This window comes from Canis lupus, chromosome 3 (assembly GCF_048164855.1).
Source record: "Canis lupus baileyi chromosome 3, mCanLup2.hap1, whole genome shotgun sequence".
Taxonomy (NCBI): Eukaryota; Metazoa; Chordata; class Mammalia; order Carnivora; family Canidae; genus Canis; species Canis lupus.
In genome coordinates, this window is record NC_132840.1 from 57,242,685 (window position 1) to 57,266,048 (window position 23,364).

At 52.1% G+C, this 23,364-nt stretch overlaps 2 protein-coding genes across 4 annotated transcripts; one reads left to right on the top strand and one right to left on the bottom strand.

Annotated features, from left to right (window-relative positions):
* Nucleotides 1–93: 93 nt before the first annotated feature.
* CXCL16 (C-X-C motif chemokine ligand 16) lies at nucleotides 94–4,383 on the bottom strand. The gene is made up of 6 exons (XM_072821470.1): nucleotides 4,217–4,383; nucleotides 3,578–3,773; nucleotides 3,186–3,324; nucleotides 2,852–2,934; nucleotides 849–1,292; nucleotides 94–390 (listed from the first exon to the last, which is right to left on the bottom strand). Exons 2-6 carry the CDS (start codon nucleotides 3,630–3,632, stop codon nucleotides 344–346), a joined length of 768 nt encoding a protein of 255 aa, XP_072677571.1. The 5' UTR covers nucleotides 3,633–3,773; nucleotides 4,217–4,383; the 3' UTR covers nucleotides 94–343.
* ZMYND15 (zinc finger MYND-type containing 15) lies at nucleotides 4,232–9,609 on the top strand. Of its 3 annotated transcripts, none has more exons than XM_072821460.1 (14): nucleotides 4,232–4,365; nucleotides 4,705–5,320; nucleotides 5,755–5,989; nucleotides 6,079–6,234; nucleotides 6,514–6,674; nucleotides 7,137–7,289; nucleotides 7,620–7,700; nucleotides 7,843–7,959; nucleotides 8,084–8,172; nucleotides 8,259–8,357; nucleotides 8,468–8,621; nucleotides 8,700–8,758; nucleotides 8,944–9,104; nucleotides 9,313–9,609. In XM_072821460.1, the coding sequence occupies exons 2-14, from the start codon at nucleotides 4,735–4,737 to the stop codon at nucleotides 9,482–9,484; spliced, it is 2,223 nt and encodes a 740-aa protein (XP_072677561.1). In that variant the 5' UTR covers nucleotides 4,232–4,365; nucleotides 4,705–4,734; the 3' UTR covers nucleotides 9,485–9,609. The 3 variants fall into 3 exon arrangements, with proteins under 3 accessions (XP_072677561.1, XP_072677562.1, XP_072677563.1); XM_072821461.1 differs by having other exon boundaries at nucleotides 8,262–8,357; XM_072821462.1 differs by lacking the exon at nucleotides 7,137–7,289.
* The last annotated feature ends 13,755 nt before the right edge of the window (nucleotides 9,610–23,364 follow it).

A 23,364-nucleotide genomic window follows, 5' to 3' on the forward strand; every position in this document is an offset into this window, starting at 1 on the left:
GGCAGTGGGATCCTCAGCAGAGAAGCTGAAGCCAGGAACCATGGTAAGGGGCAAGGGCATGAGGGCAATGTCTGCAGAAAAAAGAGCCAATAATTATAAAAATAATCTTTAGTAATAAAATGCACATAAAGAATTCCTCTAAGGTATTACATTAAAAGGTAGACTTTACAGGATAGCATAGAAAATAAAAGACCAGGAAAGCTCCACAAGAGGGCACTGGCTGGTTATTTGTATGTTAAACATCAGATAGCTACAGAGTGCCTATTAAGTGCCAGAGATTATTCTAAATTATACAGGACTGAATAAATCACAATGTGTACCCTCACAGGCTTCCGCTCTTAGCTCACACATTGGAGTCTGATGCCACGGGTGTGTAATGAAGCTGCAGATCTGAAAAAGATATGGAAATTAATATACCAGCTCTGAGATTAAGGAAAGCTGGGGGAATAGCTTGAACTGAGGAATTAGACCCCAAAACATTAACCATAGGACTTAGAACATTAGGTGCTCAATACAGATTTGTGAAATAAATGAATGGCCCCCACCGTCCTCCTCTGGTTCATCTCCCACTAGCCTACCCCAGCCACCATCCTGATGTTGCTCCAAGCCCTGCCCAGCTTTGAAGGTCAAGGACAGGTCCCTGGGCCTGAGATGGCTTCCCTCCCTCCTTCCCTATTCCGTAAATGTCTCTAACTGACTCTTATCTCATTGCCTATGGCCCACGGTGTAGACCGCCTTCATATTTGTCTGCCTGGGGTAGGTTTCGACACTCGGGAGCTACTGGGGGCAGGATCCCTGCCAAGGAGGCTATGGTCCCTGGAAAAGAGGGGCCCAGAGGCCCAGCTCACCTGGAGGGTGCTGCAGTGACTGCTCCCTCCTCTTGCAAAGAACATATAGGAGGACTCCGGTGAGAATGAAAATGATGCCCAGGAGGGACAGCACAGGCACCATGGCTGATGTCCCAGCCGTAGGCTCCACTCTTTTAATCTGCTGCTTCTGGCTCTCCCCAGCCTCAGACCCAGTCCTAAGACTGTGGCCCACAGTAGATGTAGCGATTTCACTGGTATGGGTGAGCTTTTTCTCCAAAGATAGTGTCCCTGCTGGAAACACGGGCTGCCTGGTGGACTGCAAGGCAGTTGGCAGGTATGTAGACCGCCAGGCGGGTGGCAGGTATGTCTGAGCAGGGGAGCCCATGTCTAAAGGCGCCCTTTCTGTGGGCTCAGGAACCTGGGTGCTGAGGGGAGGTAACTGCTCCTGGGGGGCCACACTTCTGGAATCAGCAGAGCCACATTCTGGAGAAACAAGAAGTAAGGAATCAGAGCTAAGAGCTGAGGATACAGGGGATCCCTGGGTGGCTCAGTGGTTTAGCACCTGCCTTGGGCCCAGCCCAGGGCGTGATGCTGGAGTCCAGGGATCAAGTCCCACATCGGGCTCCATTCATGAAGCTTGCTTCTCCCTCTGCCTGTGTCTCTGCCTCTCTCTCTGTCTCTCATGAATAAATAAATAAAATATTCAAAAAAAAAAAAAAAAGAAAGAAAGAAAGAAATGAGCTGAGGATGCAAAGTGAAAAAGTAGTTGAAGGGTAGTGGGTCTAGGTCACAGCTTAAGGCCCTGAAAAGGAAGGCAGACACAGGGGTGGGGGGTGGAAAAGGAAGTAAGCTGAATTCGACAGGGAAGTGCTGGGATAGGCTTGTGTCCAGAGCTGGCTCTGCTTCCGAGCAGTCTCATGCACAACCTTGTCCCTTGTCTCTTGACCCCACTCCCTGAGACACTTTGCTTTCAGCTATAAAGCAGGATTTTAGTACCGAGGGCCACGGTAGCTAGAAGGATGGAGTGCAATCCTGTAGGCAGGCCTTTCTGTAGCCCACGGAACAGTATGCACACCAGGGATGCTCCAACAAGACAACTTCAGCTGCAACGTGTTAGAACATTTTGTGTTTTAACGGTTGTGTATTTATTTTAGGAGAAAAATACAGCCGGCGCCTCAAATCTGTGGCTTCACAGATGTTATTGCTTAGGACAAGCTGCTAGTTAAGTTTTTCCAAAACCGGCTTGTGTACACATAAGAACTTAACTCGTTTCACTGTACGTGAATTTTACCTCAAAAGAGAAAAATCAACAATAAAGTGCTGATTTCTACTTAACAATACACAGTCTGAGATGTGTGAGGATGAAGTATGGTCGAGCCTGCAACTAATTTGGAAATACATCAGAAAATAAGGTGGGGCGCCCTGATCTGAGGGTTCTGGGATCCAGCCCCACATCGGGCTCCCTGCTCAGCAGTGAGTCTACTACTTCTCCCCCTCCCTCTGCTCTTCCCCTTCTCATGCACTCTTCTCTCTCTCTCAAATAAATAAAATCTTTTTTTAAAAAAAAAAAAAGGCGGATTGATGATGGATAGAAACATAGATGGGCGTGAACTAAAACGAATATAGTCAGCATGCTGTAAACTTGATATTGTAAAACACACGCATTTGCTGTGTTCTCTGCCTACTACACACATTACATAAAATATAAACATTAAAAAGCCAAAAAGCGTGGAATCTAGGTGGTGGGCCTACAGATGTTCACTGCACTGGTCTTTCAACTTTTGTGTATGTCTTTAGATCACCACAGTCAAACACCAGAAAACAAAAGCAGTGCCTTGGTTTCACGAAAAATATTAAGGAAATAAGAGCACAGGTAACAGGATGGATTGGCCAAAATCATGACAGTGATGGTGAATGACACGGGGCCAACAGGGACCTAAGGGGCTTTGGCTGGCACCAGCTACAAGAGGAATGCCAGGTGTCATTGGGAGGGGGCCCCTGCCCTGAAGACAGACCTCAGGCAGGAGAGGGAAAGCCAGTACCTTTACGATCCAAGCAGCTCATCAACTGTTGAACCCACGGATCCTTGCTGCCGCCACACACGCTCCGCATTCGTAGCTGAAACCTAAGAAGGAAGACTTGGGATTTTGACTCTTTCCTCATTCCAAAGACCTGAAGTCACTGCCAAAAGCAAGCAGGGCCCTTTCTGCCCAGACTGGGGAATTCCCAGGTGGTTGGGACAGGGAAACAAGGGCATGGAGAATTAGGGGGAAGGTAACCCTGAGAGGGGGCCAGGTGCCCCCAGGAGCTCCGGGTGAACCAGTGAGGTCCTGGAGGCCCCAGCAGCGCCGCCCTCCCGGTGCTCCGTGAGCTCACCTGACGTAGGAATTACAGCGCTGATAGACTCGCAGATGTTTTCGGAGATGAGCCATGAGCTCCGCGGTCGGAGGGGAGCCGGAAGAAATCGCTTTGTCGCAGTAACAACTGCCAGTGACGCTGCCCTCGTTGCCATCGCCTGGCAAGGGTACCGGCGGTCAGCGCCAGATCCCAGCTCGAGGGGCTCCCCAGCGTCACCGCGCCTCCTCCTCGGATCCCGGATCTGACCCCCAGACCCACAGGGCGCTCCCACACACACGCCCGGACCCGGGTGCCCCTAGCCTGTCCCCTACCCCGGGGGGACCCCGGCTCCGCCCCCTGCTCCACACTACCCCGCGGCCCTTGGCGCCCCGGTCCCCCATTCCACTCCTCGACTGGGGCCCTGGACGAACCTGGCCGAGTCAGCAGCGCCAGCGCGGCAAGCAGCACGAGGGGCCCGGCCCCCATGTCGGGGGCCAGGCCGGACCGCAGCGCGGCGTCCAGCTGCTCCCTCCCGGGCCCGCCGGGACGCCGGGCAGCCGCGGCCGTCGGGGTGCGAGGGTGGGGGGTGCGGCGCGAGCTGGAGGCGCCCTCCTCCCGAGCTCTCACCTTCCGAACCGACAGCGCGGTCGGTACTGCGGGCCTCGCGGCAGCTGCCCCCCACCGCCACCGCCGCGGGGAAAGTCCCGGAGGCGGGGCCCCGCGCCCCCGCGCCCCCGTCCCCCGCGCCCCCGCGCCGAGGGAGCGGCCGGGAAGGAGCGCGCAAAGGCAACACGAGCTCGGCCCCGCTCGGGGATGCCCGCCCAGCCGCCCCAGGTCAGGCGGCCCGCCCGCCGCCACCGCTCCTCCCGCCCTCCGCCGCCACCACCTCCCAGGGCGCTTTCGCTTCCCCGCCGGGCGCCGGCACTGGGTCACATGCCGGGTGAGAACCGCGGGAAAGTCCGTGAGCCCCCGACGGGGGCGGGGTCTCGGCGGGGGGCGGGGCGCGGGCTCCCGCGGCCCTGACGTCACGCCCACCCACCCCCATCCCCCCGGAGCCCCGAGGTATTTACCTTCGAAAAGTGGTGGCGGCTGCAGGTACCGGAGAGGCGGAGCGGCCGGGAGGGACTGGGTCCACGGGGACTCCCCGCCGAACCGGTCCAAGGCGAGGGGATGCCCCCGCTCCGGTTCCCTCCTCGCACATCCCGCAGACGGATCCAAAGTAATCCCCGCTCGCCAAACCCTTCCCCGTGGGATTAGCCCTCCAAATCTATCCACAATTCAGACCTTACTCTTGAGGGTTTGAGCCTCGGATTCTGAGCCCCAAATACCATCTCACTCCCGACTACTCATCTGAAACCCTGCTCTCCCACTTCCATGCCTGCCCCAGTTCTCAACCTGAACTCCCACCCTGAGCCCCGGAAAAGTAGTCTCAGCTCCTCACACTCATCCAGAGGCCCCACGTTAGTGAACCTCAAACCCACACCCTCCCCATTTGGTGACCCAGCCCCGAACCCCCCCATTGCCCTCTGCCTTACCATACACCCCTTCCTCTGCTTAGTCTGGGCCCAGACCCCGTGCCCCTGAAGACATGGAGTTTGTGTCTGGATACAGAGATGAGTTCCTTGATTTCGCTGCCCTCCTGTTTGGCTGGTTCCGAAAGTTCGCTGCAGAGCGCGGGGCTGTGGGGGCCAGCCTTGAGAGCCGCTGGCGCCAGCTGGAGGCTCAGATCAGAAGACTGCCCCAGGACCCTGCCCTTTGGGTGCTCCATGTATTGCCCAACCGTAGTGTAGGCATCAGCCTGGGGCAAGGGGCAGAGCCGGGCCCTGCACCAGGCCTGGGTGCTGCCTGCTTCCTGGGAGACGAGCCCCCACTGCACCTGCGAGACCTAAGCCCCTATGTCAGCTTTGTCAGCCTGGAGGAAGGGGAGGAAGCAGAGGAGGAGGAGGAAGAGGAAGAGAATAGAGAGGAGGAGGGTACAGGTGTGGAGAAGGTAGATCCGGAGGAGGATGGGGAGCCGGGCCCCACCAGCAGGGAGTCCCCCCAGGAAGCAAACCCTCCAGGGGAGACCGAGGAGGCTGAGCAGGAGGCAGGAGGCAGAGGCAGCGAGGAAGGCTGCCGAGAGGACAAGGCTGAGGAAGAAGCGGGCCCTGACAGGAGGAAGGGGCGGAGAAGCGGTAAGATCCTGGGGCTGCCCTGTCTGACCCCTGCCTAGACATTCTCCCCTTTGGAAGACCTCCTCTACCATGCAGCCCGGCCAGGAGTCACCAGTGGGTGGCCTGCTGGCCAAGCTGGCCCAAAAGGTGTTTTCATTGACTCGCAGTGGTTTTTGTTTTTCAAACTTTGAGCCAACATTTATACAATGAAAGAAAAAAAAAAAAAGATTCCAGAAGTCAAAGGAAAACTTTCAAGTTCCAGCAGCAGGCCAACACTTCTGTGTGGCGCAGGTGGCAGCACCGTGTAGCAAGTATCCTCTTTCCATGAGGCATCCCCTCTCTACCCGTTCCCCTCTGTTCATTTAGTTGACCCGCCTAACTCCTGTAGGCATGATTTTCATACCTTTGACTCTGCCCATCTTTGCCACTCCCCACCTCTGACTTTCCTTCCCCAGAGGCTGCCCCCCTGCACCTTTCCTGCCTCTTACTGGTGACGGATGAACATGGCACCATCTTGGGCATTGACCTGCTAATGGATGGAACCCAGGGGAGTGCATGCAAGGGCTCAGGGACAGAGAACCTGGCCCCTCGCGCCTATGCCCTCCTCTGCCACAGCATGGCCTGCCCCATGGGCTCCGGAGACCCTCGAAAGCCCCGACAGCTTACTGTGGGAGACGCCCAACTGCATCGGTACAGAAATCTGGTATCTGAGGTTGGGGACACCTAGGGGTCTGGACTCCAGAGCCCACCAGACTGACACTGCCTCCACCCCCATTCAGAGAGTTGGAGAGTCTGGTCCCAAAGCTGGGAGTGAAGTTAGCCAAGACACCTATGCGGACGTGGGGTCCCCGGCCGGGCTTCACATTTGCCTCCCTCCAGGCTCAAACCTGCCATGTTTGTCACAGGCACAGCTTTGAAGTGAAGCTGACACCTTGGTGAGCTGCCTGAAAGGTGGGGGGGGGGGGAGAAGGAAGGAGACCCCAACAGTCAGGGCAAGCTGAGAAAGCTGGTTGGCGAAGGTGGGTGGGGTGGGGTGGGGCTACCAGACAGGTGTTAGAGACCTGGGAGTCAGAGGAGGAAGAAAGCAAGCTGTTAGGAGCAGAGTATAGAGAAAAACAGACTGAACGATACATGGGCAGTGGCGGGGCAGACAAACAGCAGACGGAAGACCTACAGAGATTAATCCTGGGTGCCCACCACCCCTGTGACCCCAGCCCCCAGTGTAGTGCCGTCTTGTACTGTGGAGAGGCCTGTCTCCGGGCCGACTGGCGGCGATGCCCAGATGATGTGAGCCATCAATTTTGGTGTCCAAGGCTTGCAGCCTTCATGGAGCGGGCTGGAGAACTGGCAACCCTGCCTTTTACCTACACTGCAGGTACCACAGGAGATGGGAATGGGGGAGAAAGTGAAACCAGGTGTTGGGGGCTGCAGGCCAGGTTCTGGGCCTGCAGGAGACATGTCTGGGGCTGGATCCCAGGTGTAATGCCTGGATGCTGGGGATTTAGGGCTGGGGGCCCAAGTCCTGGGGCTGCACACCGGATCTGGAGCTGAGGATTGCATGTCTGCGCCCCTGAAAGAGCCCAGGGGGTGCAGGAGCAGGGGTGCAGGCGCTTGCTGCCCAGCTGCACCAGGAACTGGTGACCAGAAACAAATCATGAATTGTTACAAAGATTCTGTGGGCTCAGTGCCCGCTACGCTGTAGACACTCAGAAATATTCATTCTCTCCAGGCCTAGAATCAGGTTCAGACCCAGGGGCCATGAGAGAAACTGAGATGATCTATATCTGGGGTCCTAGCCCCCAGACCCTCCTCAAACCCTCCCTTCCTCCTTCCCCAGAAGTGACCAGTGAAAGCTTCAACAAGGAGGCCTTTCTGGCCTCACGGGGCCTCACTCGTGGCTACTGGACCCAGCTCAGCATGCTGATTCCAGGCCCTGGCACCCCCAGGCACCCCCGGGCCAGCACACCAGCCCTCAGCCTTCTTCTCAGTGGTTTGTGGGGCCTCTCTTCAGGCATGGGCCCCTCAGCCTAGAGAGAAGGATGGGGGAGAAAACAGTTGTCTGGGTCCTAGGTCACACCTCCACCCTATACACCCAACTCTACCACCACCACCACCAGAGCCATTTCAGGCCTTGCCCCAGTTCTCAAAGAAGTCACCCCTGCCCACCCCGTCCAAAAGCCCCATCTACAGGGAACCTCCCATTCCTCTTGCTGTAGCTTCAGGGAATACAGCTCCTTTGGGAGGAAGAGGGGGTTGGGCCGGGTAACACCATGTTACCCATGATCCCTGACACCATGATCCTCTTCTTTCATCCTTTCAGGAGATCCCTATCAGCTTCTCCAGGGAGATGGGCCTGCCCTCATGCCTCCTGTGCCCCCAGATCCACCCAGGGGCCTCTTTGGTGAGCTGGAGGGGCCCTTCAAGAGCTAGCAGACAGGGTTGGAGGGCCAGCAGTCTGAATGGCTGTGACGAAGGGATGCTATTAGACAGGACAGGGCTGAGATCCAGGCCCGCTCAGTCCCCCAGTAACCCACTCTCCCCAGGCTCGTGGCAGGATTACTACACGTGGAGAGGCCTCAGCTTGGACTCCCCCATGGCTGTGCTTCTCACCTACCCATTGACCGTGTACTACGTCATCACCCACCTGGTGCCCCAGTCCTGTAAGGAGAGCAGAGCAGGGGGAGATGTGCTGGGGACATAGTGGTGGGAGGTGGGCGGGGGGCCACAGGGGGATAAGAGGAAGGAGGGGAGGCCCTCTTCTTAAGTGGCCAGCTTCTCACCCAGTCCCTGAGCTCAACATCCAGAACAAGCAGTCACTAAAAATCCACGTGGTGGAGGCCGGGAAGGAGTTTGATCTAGTCATGGTGTTTTGGGTAAGTCCCTCCAGGACAGAAGTGGCACTTGGGTGTGGAGATGGACGTGTTGGGGGGGTACCTGAGCTGTCCTCTCTGTCCTTCAGGAGCTCCTGGTCTTGCTCCCGCACATGGCCCTGGAGCTGCAGTTTGTGGGTGACGGCCTGCCCCTTGACAGTGACCAGCAGCATTTTACCCTGCAAAGGGTGAGGACTGGGGGCTGCCCTCCTACCTCCTGCTCTCCCCTGTCTTGCCTTCCGCATGGCCCAGTCCCCTAACTTCCAGCCATCTCTCCTCTCTGCTCCTGGCTTCCTAGGATGGCCCAGAGGTTTCTGTTCGTCCTGGTTCCGGAGTGTCTGCGCGGCTCAGCTCCGGGACTAAGGAGAAGGGGGGCCGCAGGGACCTGCAGATCAAGGTGTCCGCTAGGCCCTACCACCTGCTCCAGGGGCCCAAGCCTGACCTGGTCATCGGTAAGAGTTGGGGGTAGGAGTGTGGGGACTGGGACAAGGCCACCCGCGACCTTCTGTCCACTCCCCCTCTGTCTGCAGGATTTAACTCCGGCTTCGGTCTCAAGGACACTTGGCTGAGCTCGCTGCCCCGGCTGCAGGTGGGGGATGGCCCAAAAGGGACCCGTTCTCCCCTCCTGCCTCGAACCTGCTTTGCCCCCTTCATCCCATCCTTTGCTCCAGACCCGGGGCGTGCCCCGGGGCCCCCCAGACCCCGTGTGTCTGTCTGCGCCCCTGGCGCCTGGGGAGGGGCTGGGCGGAGAGTCAGAGGCCCCGCCCGCTGCAGTCCCTCCGAGTGCCGGCCTTCTTCACCGAGAGCAGCGAGTACGGCTGTGTGATGGACGACCAGACCATGGCGGTGGCCACGGGCGGGGGCACCAGCCCCCCGCGGCCCAACCCCTTCCGCTCCCCCTTTCGCCTCCGAGCGGCCGACAACTGCATGCCCTGGTAAGGCCCGGGGCCCGCGCGGGGTCCTCCGCCCTCCGGGTAGCCCTCTCACTCCGCCGACCCCTTGCCCCCCTCCGCGGGTCTCGAACGCGCGCACACACAGCCGACGGGATCCAGCTCCCGGGACCCGGGCCGGCCGGCCCCCGCCGAGCCCCGCCCATCAGCCCCGCCCCCAGCCCCCGCCCCTGACGACGCCCCGCCTCCTCAGGTACTGCAACGCCTTCATCTTCCACCTGGTGTACAAGCCCCCGCAGGGCAGCGGAGCCCGCCCGGCGCCCGGCCCAGCGCCCCCGGCCCCGACCCCCGCCGCGCCCCCCGCCCCCGCCCGCCGGCGCCGCGGGGAAAAGAAACCCGGGCGGGGGTCCCGCCGGCGCAGGTGAGGGCCCAGGGTGGCCGCCCAGCCCTCCCCAGCACGCCCTCGGAGGGAGAACTGAAACGCGCAGGGCCAGGGGGAGGCGGGTTGGCGGAACTCGCAGAGGTAAATAAAAGTACTTGTTTGAAACCACTGAGTCACGAGCCCTCTGGTTATACGCCCGTACCCGGGTCATTAAACGTGGAGCGGAGAGGAGGATTTGGGGCTGACTCCTTTTCCTCCAGCTCCTGTCAGCCCCTCCCCGGCTGTCCCGTCTTCCGTGCGGCTCCGACCCTCTCTGATGACCCTAAACTCCTGGTGCATGTGTGTAAGTCATCGTAGGCCTCAGTAGGGCAGCCTGGGTGGCTCAGGTCATGAAACCCGGGGTCCTGGGATGGAGCTCAGTAGGGCAGCCTGGGTGGCTCAGGTCATGAAACCCAGGGTCCTGGGATGGAGCCCCACCTCCGGCTCCTGGCTCAGCCTGCTTGTGAGTGCTCTCTCTCTCTCTCTCTGTCAAATAAGTCAATAAAAACTTTAAAAATAAAAACTGGAGGCCCCAGTAACCCTCATGGACTCACGCCAAGGCAAAGCAAGACCCAGAAGCAGACAGAGGCTTCTCCTTACGAGGATGCACACAAGCTCCTAGGGATGCACAAACCATGGTTTAGGGGGCCGCGGAAGGCCCCAAGCCACCCAACCGTGGGCCATCCTTGTCTCCACCTTCCACCTCTCCTTTCTCATACTTCTGCTGAGTCATGCTGCTCAAGTCACTTGGATCCGCCAGTTCATGTCCACTCTCACTGCCCACTCTCCATTTCAAGCAGAGAATTCCTTCTACCACGTTGCCGTCCTGCCTAAATCCCTCGGGTTACTTTGTTCCACTCTTAAAATCCCGAGTATGGGCTGGGCATAAGTGACTCAGTTAGCTAAGTCTAGAAACGGAAAAGCAGTGAAGAAACTTGGCAGACACCACCTTACCCAAAGGATCAAGGTTAATGAGATTAAGTCACGTCACGTTGACATCATGCACTCTCTGATGCGTGGTGATGAGAAAGCCGCCTCACCCTTGTATTCTTCCCCCAAATCCATAACCTCGGTGTGATCGTGAGGACACATCCGATAAGTCCCTACTGTGGGACAGTCTACCGTGCTTCTTCCGAAGTGTCAAAGTCACAGAAGGCAAAAAAGGACCAAGAAATTGTGACAGACTAGAAGGGCTCCGGAGACAGGACACCTATGAGGTGGTCTCCTGGATTGGATCCTGGGGCAGGAAAAGGACATTCGTGGAAAAACTTGGAGGAATCCAAATAAAATCTACAGAGTTTAGCTGATGGTATTTGTGTCGATGTTAATGTCTTCGTTTTGATAAAGATGCAGCGTTAGAAGAAGTTGGGGGAAGGGTATATGGGCATACTGCGTAACTTGACCAGGAATCTAAAACTATTTTGGGGCACCTGGGTGGCTTCCTGGTTGAGTATCTGCCTTTGGCTCAGGGTGTGATCCCAGGGTCCTGGCATCAAGTCCCACATCAAGGGGAGTCTGTTTCTCCCTCTCGCTCTGCCCATCTTCTTGTTCATGCTCTTTCTCTTTCTCTTTCTCTTTCTCTTTCTCTTTCTCTCTCTTTCTCTTTTTCTCTTTCTCAAATAGAAGAATCTCCTTAGTGAAAAGGATGATGGGAGAGTGTCTTGGGTTATTAATCATAAACCCTTCCAACCTTATCTGAGTTGATGCCAGTGAGGTCACCCTCACTATTTAACTTGATGATAAGGGCTGTTGGCTAGTAATGGTATGAGTAGAGTGCTAGAACCCTTACCCCACCCAGCAGCCCCTGGAGAGGGGCCAGGGGAGCTAGTAACCAAGTTAATCACCAGGATTTAATCAATCACTCCTACATAACAGAAGCTCCACAAAAACCCCTAACCAATGGGGTTCAGAGCATGCCTGTGCTGGGGAGCCTACTGAGGTAGTGCTTGGGGGTACGGCCAGATGGCATGGGGGCTCTCCCTGCCTACCCCTCACGCCTTTGCCACGTGCATCTCTTCCGTCTGCCTGTCCCTGAGTTGCACCGCTTGTAATCAATCAGTAATAGGAAACTGTTTTCCCGAGTTCCATGAGCTGTTCTGGCAAATTATTGAACCTGAGGAGGGGATTGTGGGAAGCCTCAATTTATAGTCAGTTGGTCAGAAGTACGGGAGGCCCCAGGGCTCAAGACTGGCTTCTGAAGTGGGGGTGGCCCTGGGGGGATTAAGCTCCCTCCAGGGACTCCTCGGTGCCAGACTTGTAGAGAGTAGGACACAGAGTGAAAAGCTCCACTGGCAAAGCAATTTCCCAGCCCATCCCCCCATCCTCCCACCACTCCACCCAAGTATCTGGGCAGTTGGAGCACCTGTTGGTGTGGGGAAATACACACACACACACACACACACACATACACACACCTTTGGTGTCAGAAGTGCTCAGAGTAATAACAGCTAAAGTATGGGTCAGAAGTGTCTATGCTGACCTTGGCTCACACAAAGATGTGGTTTGGGAAGAGACAGGAGGAAGGGTAGAGAATGAGGGACCTTTCCTTTCTGGGCGGCCCATGGTCACTCCTGGTGTGAACAGCAGCGGTACCTCGCGCTTAACCCACTTACCAAAGCTAAAGTCACCCATGGAATTCAGAACCGGACCCAACTCCCAGGGAGCTGGTCCCCTGGCTGTGCAAGGAAATGCAAACTAATAAGAAAAAAGGGGAAAACATCCCATCCCTTGGTTATGGTCCCTAATAGCTAAAATGAAATTTAAAATTTATTTTTTTTAGAGATTTTATTTATTTATTCATGAGAGATACAGAGAGAGAGAGAGGCAGAGGGAGAAGCAGGCTCCATGCAGGGAGCCCGACGTTGGAGTCGATCCCAGGTCTCCAGGATCACACCCCGGGCTGCAGGCGGCGCTAAACCGCTGCGCCACCGGGGCTGCCTGAAACTTAAAATTTAAAAGGAATTCTGGGGACGCCTAGAGGCTTAGCGGTTGAGCGTCTGCCTTGGGCTCAGGGTGTGATCTTGGGGTTTCAGGATCGAGTCCCACATCGGTCTCCCCACAGGGAGCCTGCTTCTCCCTCTGCCTGTGTCTCTGCCTCTCTGTCTGTGTCTCTCATGAATAAATAAATAAAATCTTAAAGGAAAAAAAAAAAGACCGTAAGAGCGACTAATTTAAGGGCAACATCCTTGGCGTTAAACGCTGCAGGATTGGAGAGCGTGTCTGGGTTGAGGAAGGACCCACAGCTCCCTCTTAAACAACAACAATCCAGCCACACAGGATGTTATTCCTAGGGAATAACCCTGAAGCCATCCAGAGGCCACCAAGAGTCACCTCATTAGCACACACTCAGTGGAAAAAGCCTGATGTGAATAACCTAAGACCCTCTTCTCTCCCATATCACACGGGAAATTCCAAAATGTTGAGAAGCACAACCCAGAACGGGGACAAAGAGCAAATACATATTATTGTGTCACAAGATCACACCCACAGCTTTTTTCTGGGGGGTTCAAGAGCACATAGCGGGGGATCCCTGGGTGGCGCAGCGGTTTGGCGCCTGCCTTTGGCCCAGGGCGCGATCCTGGGGACCCGGGATCGAATCCCACGTCGTGCTCCCGGTACATGGAGCCTGCTTCTCCCTCTGCCTATGTCTCTGCTTCTCTCTCTCTCTCTGTGTGACTATCATAAATAAAAATTTAAAAAAAAGAAAAAAAGAGTACATAGCGGAAAGTTGGGCGTCTCCCTCCTGTGCATCTATGACTATTAAGGGCTCGTAAAAAAGGTAACCACCATGCCAATATCGTGTCCAACAAAATTAGGATGTAAATAAATAAAATACCCAGTTCACAGTCCAATTTCTTTGATAATCTCAATGACGGCTTTTACAGCTGATTTATTTCAAGGAATAAACAAGGTCCTCATTTGGCTTTGGCCGCTGTGTCCCTTCAGGGTTTTTTTGTTTTTTATTCTGTGATAGAATTTCCTCCCTTTTCTTTCTTTTTTTGTTGTCATGCCCCTGATTGGATGACAAATGGCATCTTCCTCTTGTAGCATCTTCCTCATTCTGGATCTGGCCAAAGCTTCCTGGGGATGTTTTTTCCCCGAATGTCCTCGTTTATCTTCCTTGGTTCCTGTAAGCCGGCGGTTACATGTCGCTGGGCAGGCCCTTCTGCGGTGGCCTGTGCGGGCCTCGGCCGCGGGGGGCTGGTCTCATGCTACTTTCCACCTCCTTTCTACCCTCCAGCCAGATGCCTCCAAACAGACGCTGTTCTCTCTCATCATGAAACTTCCCCATTTTCTTGCTCAACCACCAATGACGCCTCTTCAGCCTACACATCACTTCCTTAGGAAAGGAGAAGCTCCCTGACTCCCTGATAAGGAGGGACTGGCCCCCACCCCCACCGGAGGAGCCTCCTAAGACCCCAAGGCCATAAAAGGGAAGCCCAGGTCCCCCGCGAATTAAGGGGAAATAGCATTTTTTACCACTCCCTTGGCCAGAAAATAACCTTTCCCTGAATTCCTGTCATCTGCCTCATTCAAAGTAGGAAAGGATATGGTTATCTGTGAGCCGCAGGCACACTTGAGGATTCGTGTGCTCACTTGGTCTAGTGGGGTTGCTCGTTTGGCTGCTATGAGGATGCAGCACTTGTGTAAGAAGAATGTTTAATTTACAAACTGCTGTCTCTAATAATTCACTTACGAACTATTGCTTGGATGCCAGTGAGGCTCTAGGTAGTACTTTCAAGATGTGATAGGGGGAAAACAGACTTACAGTCTGCCCCAAGGAGGGGTCAATACACTGTGGCCTCCAGCCAAAACCAGCCCACCACCTGTTTTCTGTTTTCCCCAGCACAGCAAGCCAAGACCAAAAGGAGAAGATGTTGTGATGTGAGAATGACATGAAATGCAAATGGTGGTGTCCATAAATTTACATTGAAATAGGCCCACAGCTGTTTACTTATGTATTGTCTGTGGCTACTTTCTTGATACAAACAGCAGGGTTCTGAATAGTGTGCTCATAACAGAAACCATAGGGCCCTGCAAAGCCTGAAATATATCCGCTAACAGGCTCTTGGTAGAAAGTAAGTACTCTGACTCTGGCCCTCTTGTTAGGGCAAGAGTTTATTTCTCTCTCTCTCTCTTTTTTTTAAGATTTTATCTTATTTATTTGAGAGAGAGAGATCACGAGTGTGGGGGGGGAGCAGAGAGAGAAGCAGACCCCCTGTTGAGCAGGGAGCCTGAATCAGGACTCCATCCCAGGAGCCCAGGGTCACGCCCTGAGCCAAAGGCAGATGCTCAACTACTGAGCCACCCAGATGGCCCTAAACATTCTTTTTTCAATGAAATAGAATAGATTAAAAATATTAGGGATATCACATGTCATAACAGTCAGTACTATTTTGTGAGACAATTGGTTCACTTATATCTACCATATATGTTTGTAAATGTGTGTGTGTGCGCACGTGCACTGCATCTGCAGTATCCCTTACCGTAGACCACGGTCAAAATATCTGAAAGTCACAGGTTTGGAGGGAGGCCAGGAAGACATGGAGAAGTCACTGGAAAGTTCTAGTCCAATTAGTTCCACAGTTTATGTGATGCTGAAAAGTTGCAGATTCTAGGACGCCTGGGTGGCTCAGTGGTTGGGTGTCTGCCTTTGGCTCAGAGTGTGATCCCGGGGTCCTGGGATCGAGTCCCACATCAGGCTCCCTGCAGGAAGCCTGCTTCTCCCTCTGCCTGTGTCTCTGCCTCTGTGTGTGTCTCTCAGGAATAAATAAATAAAATCTTAAAAAAACAAAACAAACAAACAAAAAAAAAACCTGGCCTTGGATGAAGCCAGCTCGCCCCTCGGCTCTTCCCCTCCACAAGCTTCACCAGTGCTGGTGGCGAGACCACTCGACGGTGGCAAGTATGAGAACTAGAGTGTGCCAGGCCTAACTAAGTACCAGTCCCAGCCGCGTGGTCTCAAGCAAGTTACTTGGTCTCTCTGAGCCATTCACACTCATTCCGCCAACCCTTGCAGAGTGCCTGCCTTACAATGGCGGTGCCCTGCCGTGCCCCCCATGAGGGTTGTATAAGACAAATTATGACACGTCTGTGGCCCCAACCCTGACCAATCCTAAGTGCTCAATTGGGTGGTATTTGTGCTTCATGTTTTGCCATGACCTATGCTCCCTGTTTGTTTATAATCATCTGAGTTTACAATTGGAATTTTCTCATTGAACAAAAAATTATTTAGGACTCGGTAAGGGGGCACCTGGCTGGCTCAGTCAGAAGAGCGAGCGACTCTTGATCTCGGAGTCCTGGTTTGAGCACCGTGTTGTATGTAGAGATTACTAAAATAATAATAATAATAATAATAATAATAATAATAATAATAAACAACTTTTTAAAAGTATTTAGGACCGTTTGGGGGTTCTTATTTTTTTATTTTTTTATTTATGATAGTCACACAGAGAGAGAGAGAGAGAGGCAGAGACATAGGCAGAAGGAGAAGCAGGCTCCATGCACCGGGAGCCCGACGTGGGCTTCGATCCCGGGTCTCCAGGATCGCGCCCTGGGCCAAAGGCAGGCGCCAAACCGCTGCGCCACCCAGGGATCCCGAGGGGTTCTTATTTTTAAGAATTTATTTATTTATATAAGATAGAGTGAATGATAGAGAGGAGAGAGCAGATGAGCAGAGGCAGAGGGAGAGGGAGAAGCAGGCTTCCCACAAAGCAGGGAGCCCAATGTGGGAGCTCAATCCCAGGACCCCAGGATCATGACCTGAGCCGAAGGCAGATGCTTCACCCACTGAGTCCCCAGGCCCCTGTTTTGGGGTTCTTAAAGGCTTGGGTTTTGTTACTTAAACATTTGGGAGTTTCAGGTTTCTTGCACTGTGGATAGGAGAATGTGGCCAGTACAATTTCAGGTTTGAGGAACTTGGTATTTCTTTCAGAGCCTAATATTTGATTCATATTTGTTACTGATTCGTTGCCATTGAAGAGGGTGTGGTCTCCATTTATGAGATACAAAGGTCAATAAATATCAGCTGCATACAAGCTCCAGGATGAAGCCTCGAAGTTCGCTGCTATCTTCCCAGGATCCGGCAGCAGGCCTGGGGCACATCATACACATTCAATAAATATTTGTCGAATGAGTGGCTAATTAATAAATCAACCCTATTATCACTTAGATCCTCAATACCTTTGTACCTTTGCGTATCTTTTTCCTACTTTCTCCACTAAAGGCTGCTGAGTTACACCCACAGTTCCCCATCCTATTATATTTCTGACAGCTTCCCAGGTCATCTCTAACTATTTTGGCTGTATATGTCTTTATACGTTTCCTACAGTATGACCTGTGCCTGAAGCCTTAGGGCTATGACATAATAATTGTGAATATGCCCCATCCCGACTTAAAAAGACCCTTTGATAAAACACTATCTGTACAATGTGGTTTAATTTTGTTACACAGGGACGCTTGGAGAGCTCAGTGGTTGAGTGTCTGCCTTCGGCTCAGGGTCAGGGCATGACCCCGGGGTCCTGGGATTGAGTCCCACATCAGGCTTCCCACAGGGAGCCTCCTTCTCCTTCTGCCTGTGTCTCTCTGCCTCTCTGTGTCTCTCATGAATAAATAAACAAAATCTTAAAAAAAAAAAAAAGCCATTCTGTTATGCATTTGTTATTTTGAAGTAACAACACAGTAATAAAAATCCAAAAGGTAGAAAAAGAGCCTTTTCACGAAAGGCAAAGTGTGAGTCCCCTTCCCCTCTCGTGTCCCATCACCCTGCCCCTCCCCCAGGCCAACGCCACTGACACAATTTGGCCAATTAGTTCCATATGAAAATATTAATTTTCTTTTTTATGGAGGAGTTTAAAATACTTACAGGGAGGAGATCCCTGGGTGGCTCAGTGGTTTAGCGCCTGCCTTCAGCCCACCCAGTGTGTGGTCCTGAGGTCCTGGGATAAAGTCCCACATCGAGCTCCCTGCATGGATCCTGTTTTTCCCTCTGCCTGTCTCTCTCTCTCTCTCTCATGAATGAATAAATAAAATCTTTAAAAAAAGAATACTTACAGGGATTGTTTTAACCTATGTGTTTCACATAACGAGTGACCTTGTTTTATGCTTTCTGTTTTTCCCCTGTGCTTTATCTTCTCCGTGAATTGAGTTTGCTTTGCTTCCATCTCCTCCGGTGCTCTGGAAGGCACACACCTCATTTCGTGTTTCTCTAATGTCTTCCTTTAAAATTTTAAAAGCATTTTTTAAAGATTTTATTTATTTATTTGAGAGAGAGAGAGAGAGAGAGCATGAGCAAGGAGAGGGGCAGAGGGAGAGGGAGAAGCAGGTTCCCTGCTGAACAGGGAGCCCACAATGGGGCTCGATCCCAGGACCCTGAGATCATGACCTGAGCCAAAGACAGACACTCAACCCACTGAGCCCCCCAGGTGTCACCTTAAGAGCATTTTAAACTTATATCTCTTGGTGCAAAGTTAAGAATAAAATAATGCGCCATGAGTCTCCCCAATTACAAAATCAAGAAATTAAACATATTGTCTTCCTGCCCTCCCCAGATAATGTTGATAAAATTCAGATGCATGTGGCCATTATTATTTCGAATGCAGCCCCACAGTTGTCAGGAAGGTTTTCACACCTGTGAGGGCCCAACTGCGACTCCTGAAAAGTCGCATGTGAAAGTCCCAGCCCCCAGGACCTCAAAACGTGGCCGTATCCAGAGGTGGGGTTTTTACCCAAGATAGAGGTCATTCATCCACAGTGACTGATGTACTTGTAAAAAGGGGGAATTTGGACACAGACGCGTACAGAGGAAAGATCACTCGAAGACACGGGAGAAGGACCCCAGAAGAAGAAGACTCAGAGGAAACCAGCCCTGCTGACCCCTCTCGACGCCGGCCTTCGGGCCTCCAGAGCAGTGAGAGTAAATTTCTGCTGTTGAAGCCCTCAAATCCAGGGTATTTTGTTAGGGTGGCCCCCGTGGATGAGTATGTGGCCCCGAACAACCAGCCAGAGGGGACCCCCAGGAGGGGCCTGAGTGTCCTGCCTTCCCAGCTAGGCTGCCACCTGCTGGCAGCTCTTCCCGCTGCTCGGTGGCCCCCAAATTGGGATGGGATCCACCCCCCCTCAGATGGCACTGAGCCAGGAGTGACCCCGAAATGAAGATACAAAGGTCTATGCAGCCCCATTTATACGCGGTTTTTTTTTTCAATAAATACAGTACAGAGCGTATTTTTCTTACGGTTTTCTTAATCATGTGTTCTCTTACTTTCTTGTAAGAATACAGTGTAGAATATAGAAAATATATACTCATGCACTGTGTCATTTCTTACCTGGACTGTGACAGCCTCCCGACACCTGGTCTCGCTGCATGCACCTTCCCCTCAACAATCTGTGCTCAGGACACCGCTGAAATGGTCTCTTTAAAAATAAATAGAATTGAGACCCTGGGTGGCTCAGCGGTTTAGCGCCTGCCTTTGGCCCAGGGTGCGATCCTGGAGTCCCGGGATCGAGTCCCACATCAGGCTTCCCATAGGGAGCCTGCTTCTCCCTCTGCCTGTGTCTCTGCCTCTCTGTCTTTCATAAATAAATAAATAAATAAATAAATAAATAAATAAATAAATAAAATCTTTAAAAATAAATAGAATCGGGGGCCCCTGGAGGGCTCTGTCGGTGAAACATCTGTCTTTTAGAAAGAAAAAGAGGGGATCCCTGGGTGGCTCAGCGGTTTAGCGCCTGCCTTTGGCCCAGGGCGTGATCCTGGAGTCCCGGGATCGAGTCCCACGTCCGCTCCCGGCATGGAGCCTGCTTCTCCCTCTGCCTGTGTCTCTGCCTCTGTGTGTGTGTGTGTGTGTGTGTGTCTCTATGAATAAATAAATAAATAAAATCTTATTAAAAAATGGAAAGAAAAAGAAAGAAAACATAGGTCCAAGCACGTGGAGGTTCATGGGTGGCCAAAATTCGGTGGCACCCAGGATGCCCCGTAGCAAGTGCTTGGATAAATAAGCCATGGTCCATCCAGACAATTGTTTAGGACTAAAAAGAAATGAGCTTTCAACCCACAAAAAGATGCACGTGAGACTGATGTGCGTGATGCTATGCGAAAGAAGCCAAACTGAAAAGGCCACGCGCTCCATGACTCCAGCCCCAGGATGGATTGGAAAAGGTAAGACTCTGGGGCTGTAAAAAGGGCCATGTGTGCTGGGGGGTCAGGGGAGGGGAGAGGGATGGATGGACTGAGAAGAATGGGTATTTGGGGCAGTGAAATTATCCTGTGTGACGCTCTCACGGCGGATCCATGTCACGATTCACATTTGTCAAAACTCTAGAGTAAACCCCGCAGTGAACTACGGCCTGGGGTGATAATGACAGGTTTTGTGGGTTCGCTGATTGTAACATGTGTATCACTCTGCTGTGGATAGTGTAAACAGTGGGGGAGGCCCTGGCAGTGTATGGCAACACTCTATACTTTCCACTCAATTTAGTGACCCTAAAACTGGTCCAGAAAAGAAGTCTGGTTTTCATTTTTTTATTTTTTAAAGATTTTATTTATTTGTTCATGAGAAACACAGAGAGAGAGGCAAAGACACAGGCAATGGGAGAAGCAGGCTCCCCATGGGGAGCCCGATGCGGGACTTGATCCCAGGACCCCGGGGTCACATCCTGAGCTGAAGGCAGATGCTCAACCGTTGAGCCACCCAGGTGCCCCTCAGATGTGTCTTCTACAAATATTTTCTCCCAATCCATGGCTTTATCTTCTCATTCTCCTGGCGGTGTCTCCTGCAGACCACAAGCTTTTCACATTAATGAAGCCCAGCCTATCAATTACTTCTCTATGAATCATGCTTGAAGATTAGTTTCACCTTTGGACGTTTTGATTACCTGAACCAATGAATTCCCTTCTGACTTCAGTAGAGTTGGGTTTTCTTTTACTTCATATTTATTGCCTCAAAATAGAACTCTGGACAGAGTAGACAATAAACAATGGACGTTTTTACTACTATTGTCAGAGTAATTTTTAGAATTTCTCTTTAAAAGGCTTTTTTGGGCGCCTGGGTATTCAGACCATTAAGCGTCTGCCTTTGGCTCAGGTCATGATCTCAGGGTCCCAGGATCGAGCCCCACATTGGGCTCCCTGTTCAGCAGAGGAGTCTGTGTCTCCCTCTCCCTCTGCTTGTCAGCCCTGCTCATGCTCTCTCTCTCTCTCAAATAAATAGACTCTTTAAAAAAAAAAAAAGGCTTTTGATTTTGAAACTGACGTTCAATTTCATGACTAAATTTACAAAAATTAGAGTTATGTCTAGACTTTCCCATTGGGGCTTTTTCCTTCACTACATCTCTTGGTGACATAAAATATTTTTAGAAAGATTTTTAAAAGGAGAAGAAGAGAGACACCGTGGTATTTCAAACCCAAGCATTCTCAGAAATGTGATTCTTTTGCCCTTTACACATGCGAAAAAACACCTCAGATACTCATACAATAATCGGGATATGGGGCAGCCCCGGTGGCGCAGCGGTTTAGCGCCGCCTGCAGCCCGGGGTGTGATCCTGGAGACCCGGGATTGGGTCGCGCGTGGGGTTCCCTGCATGGGGCCTGCTTCTCTCTCTGCCTCTCTCTCTATGTCTCTATGAATAAATAAATAAAATCTTAAAAAATATAATAATCAGGATATGGTGCTTGTTTTTGGTTTTTTGGTTTTGGGGTGGGTTTTTTTGGGGGGAGGTGGGTTTTTTGTTTTGTTTGTTTGTTTGTTTGTTTGTTTGGCTTTCAGAACCATAGACGCTGCTCTGAATGCCACAGAGAAATCTCGGAGCTGGACCGACTTTTGTTCCTCTCTAGGTGACCTTTACTTCTGCATAGACGTATCGTGGAATGACAAGGCTCTTCAGGATGAATCTAGGTTCAGTTTGCTTTTGACATTTTACCTGGGATATGGTGTGCCTTTCAACCAGCAGAGGCAGGAGCACCCACGGCAGACTATGGACCGTGGCATCTCAGCCACCTGGCTCCTTATGTGGCATCGCAGTTCCAACCTCTTCCCCATGGCTGCTCCTTTCTCTCAACCTTTAGACCTTTCCTGCCTATGAGGGATTTCTGGGGCTCATCCCCCTACACTCTTCTCTCACCCTCGGCCCCCTGGCAGCCCCATTCTCCCCGATTCCCCTCTGTGCATTTTGAGGTTCTGTGCAATTCTTCTTTTTTCTCCCCCAAATACATGATGGCCCTTTCCTCCTTTCTTACAATCCTCTGCTCCTACTTCCAGGAGATTCTAGTGAAAATCTTCCTGAAGATCCCACCCAAATCCTACTGTCCTTATTTCTCCAGCATGTGTTTCCTTCTCTCCATCTTCAGGATGATGAGCCCTTTCTCTCGGTTTGCAGAAAACTTTCCAAATCCCTATGATTTTTTTTGTTTTTTTACTTAATTAATTTTTTAAAAAATATTTCATTTATTTATTCATGAGAGACACACAGAGAGAGAGAGAGAGAGAGAGAGAGGCAGAGACAAAGGCAGAGGGAGAAGCAGGCTCCATGCAAAGAGCCTGACGTAGGACTTGATCCCGGGTCCCCAGGATCAGGCCCTGGGCTGAAGGCAGTGCTAAACTGCTGAGCCACCCAGGCTGCCCTGTTTTTTTCTAAAGTGTATTATTTTTTAAATAATTGTGCTTTTAAGTTTATAATTAAAATTTTTTAATGTTTATTTTTTAGTTTATTATTTTGTAAAGATTTTATTTATTTATTTTTATTTTTTTAAGATTTATTTTCTTTATTCATTCAGAGACCGAAGAGAGAGGCAGAGACACAGGCAGAGCGAGAAGCAGGCTCCATGCAGGGAGCCCGACTCGATCCTGGATCTCCAGGATCACACCCCAGGCCGCAGGAGGCGCTAAACCGCTGCGCCACCGGGGCTGCCCAAGATTTTATTTATTTATTTGAGAGAGAGAAAGAGCCCAAGTAGGCCGGGGGGGCAGAAGGAGAGGATCTCAAGCAGATTCCCTACTGAGTATGGAGCACAATGCGGGGCTCAATCTCATGACCTGTGAGATCACAACCAGAGCTGAAACACAAGAGTCAGACACTCAACTGACTGAGCCACCCGGGCACCTCTAAAGTTTATTATTATTATTTTTTAGTAACCTCTGAGCCAGCATGGAGCTTAAACTCACAACCCTGAGACCAAGAGTCGTGTGCTCCCCAGGCTGCCTCAGCCAGGTAACCCCTCATTATTTCAGGCACATCCAATTGTATAAATGCAACATAAGGAACACCTGTGGCCCACCCCACACATACTTCTTTGTCTCTTTACTCGCCTAAAACGCAACAGCACCACTCAGACTCTGCATCCCGCTCTGCCCACCGGGATGGGGTTGAGTCCCCTCTCGGGGCCATCAGTGTGACCTGACGTTGCTCTGACAGTGACCATCACTTCTTCTGTGAGCTATAAAGCCCAGCATGGGAAACTGCACCGAACCCCCTCAGAGGGCCTTGCAGGGATGGAAGGCAGCCCAAGGCTTCTCAGAAGGAGACAGGTGACAAGTGAAAAGACACTCCTGCAAAGCTCACAGGATTTAGGATCCACCTTCTAAAACACAAGAGAAGGGATCCCTGGGTGGCGCAGCAGTTTGGCACCTGCCTTTGGCCCAGGGCGCGATCCTGGAGACCCGGGATCGAATCCCACGTCGGGCTTCCAGTGCATGGAGCCTGCTTCTCCCTCTGCGTGTGTGTGACTATCGTAGATAATTTTTTTTTTAATTTAAAAAAATAAAAATAAAATAAAACACGAGAGAAGGGGCTGCCTGGGTGGCTCAGCAGTTTAACGCTGCCTTTAGCCCAGGGCCAGATCCTGAAGACCCAGGATCTAGTCCCACGTCGGGCTCCCTGCATTGGAGCCTG

What these genes read in the sequence shown, in the direction of transcription:
- ZMYND15 (XM_072821460.1), top strand. Translation starts at nt 4,735, where the DNA reads ATGGAGTTTGTGTCTGGATACAGAGATGAGTTCCTTGATTTCGCTGCC. An exon ending in GGAGACGCCCAACTGCATCG is followed by an intron (nt 5,990 to 6,078) that starts GTACAGAAATCT and finishes ACCCCCATTCAG; the next exon opens with AGAGTTGGAGAGTCTGGTCC. An exon ending in CCACCTGGTGCCCCAGTCCT is followed by an intron (nt 7,960 to 8,083) that starts GTAAGGAGAGCA and finishes CTTCTCACCCAG; the next exon opens with TCCCTGAGCTCAACATCCAG.
- CXCL16 (XM_072821470.1), bottom strand. Translation starts at nt 3,632, where the DNA reads ATGGGGGCCGGGCCCCTCGTGCTGCTTGCCGCGCTGGCGCTGCTGACT. An exon ending in CGCTGTAATTCCTACGTCAG is followed by an intron (nt 2,935 to 3,185) that starts GTGAGCTCACGG and finishes CTTCCTTCTTAG; the next exon opens with GTTTCAGCTACGAATGCGGA. An exon ending in GAGCTGCTTGGATCGTAAAG is followed by an intron (nt 1,293 to 2,851) that starts GTACTGGCTTTC and finishes TTGTTTCTCCAG; the next exon opens with AATGTGGCTCTGCTGATTCC.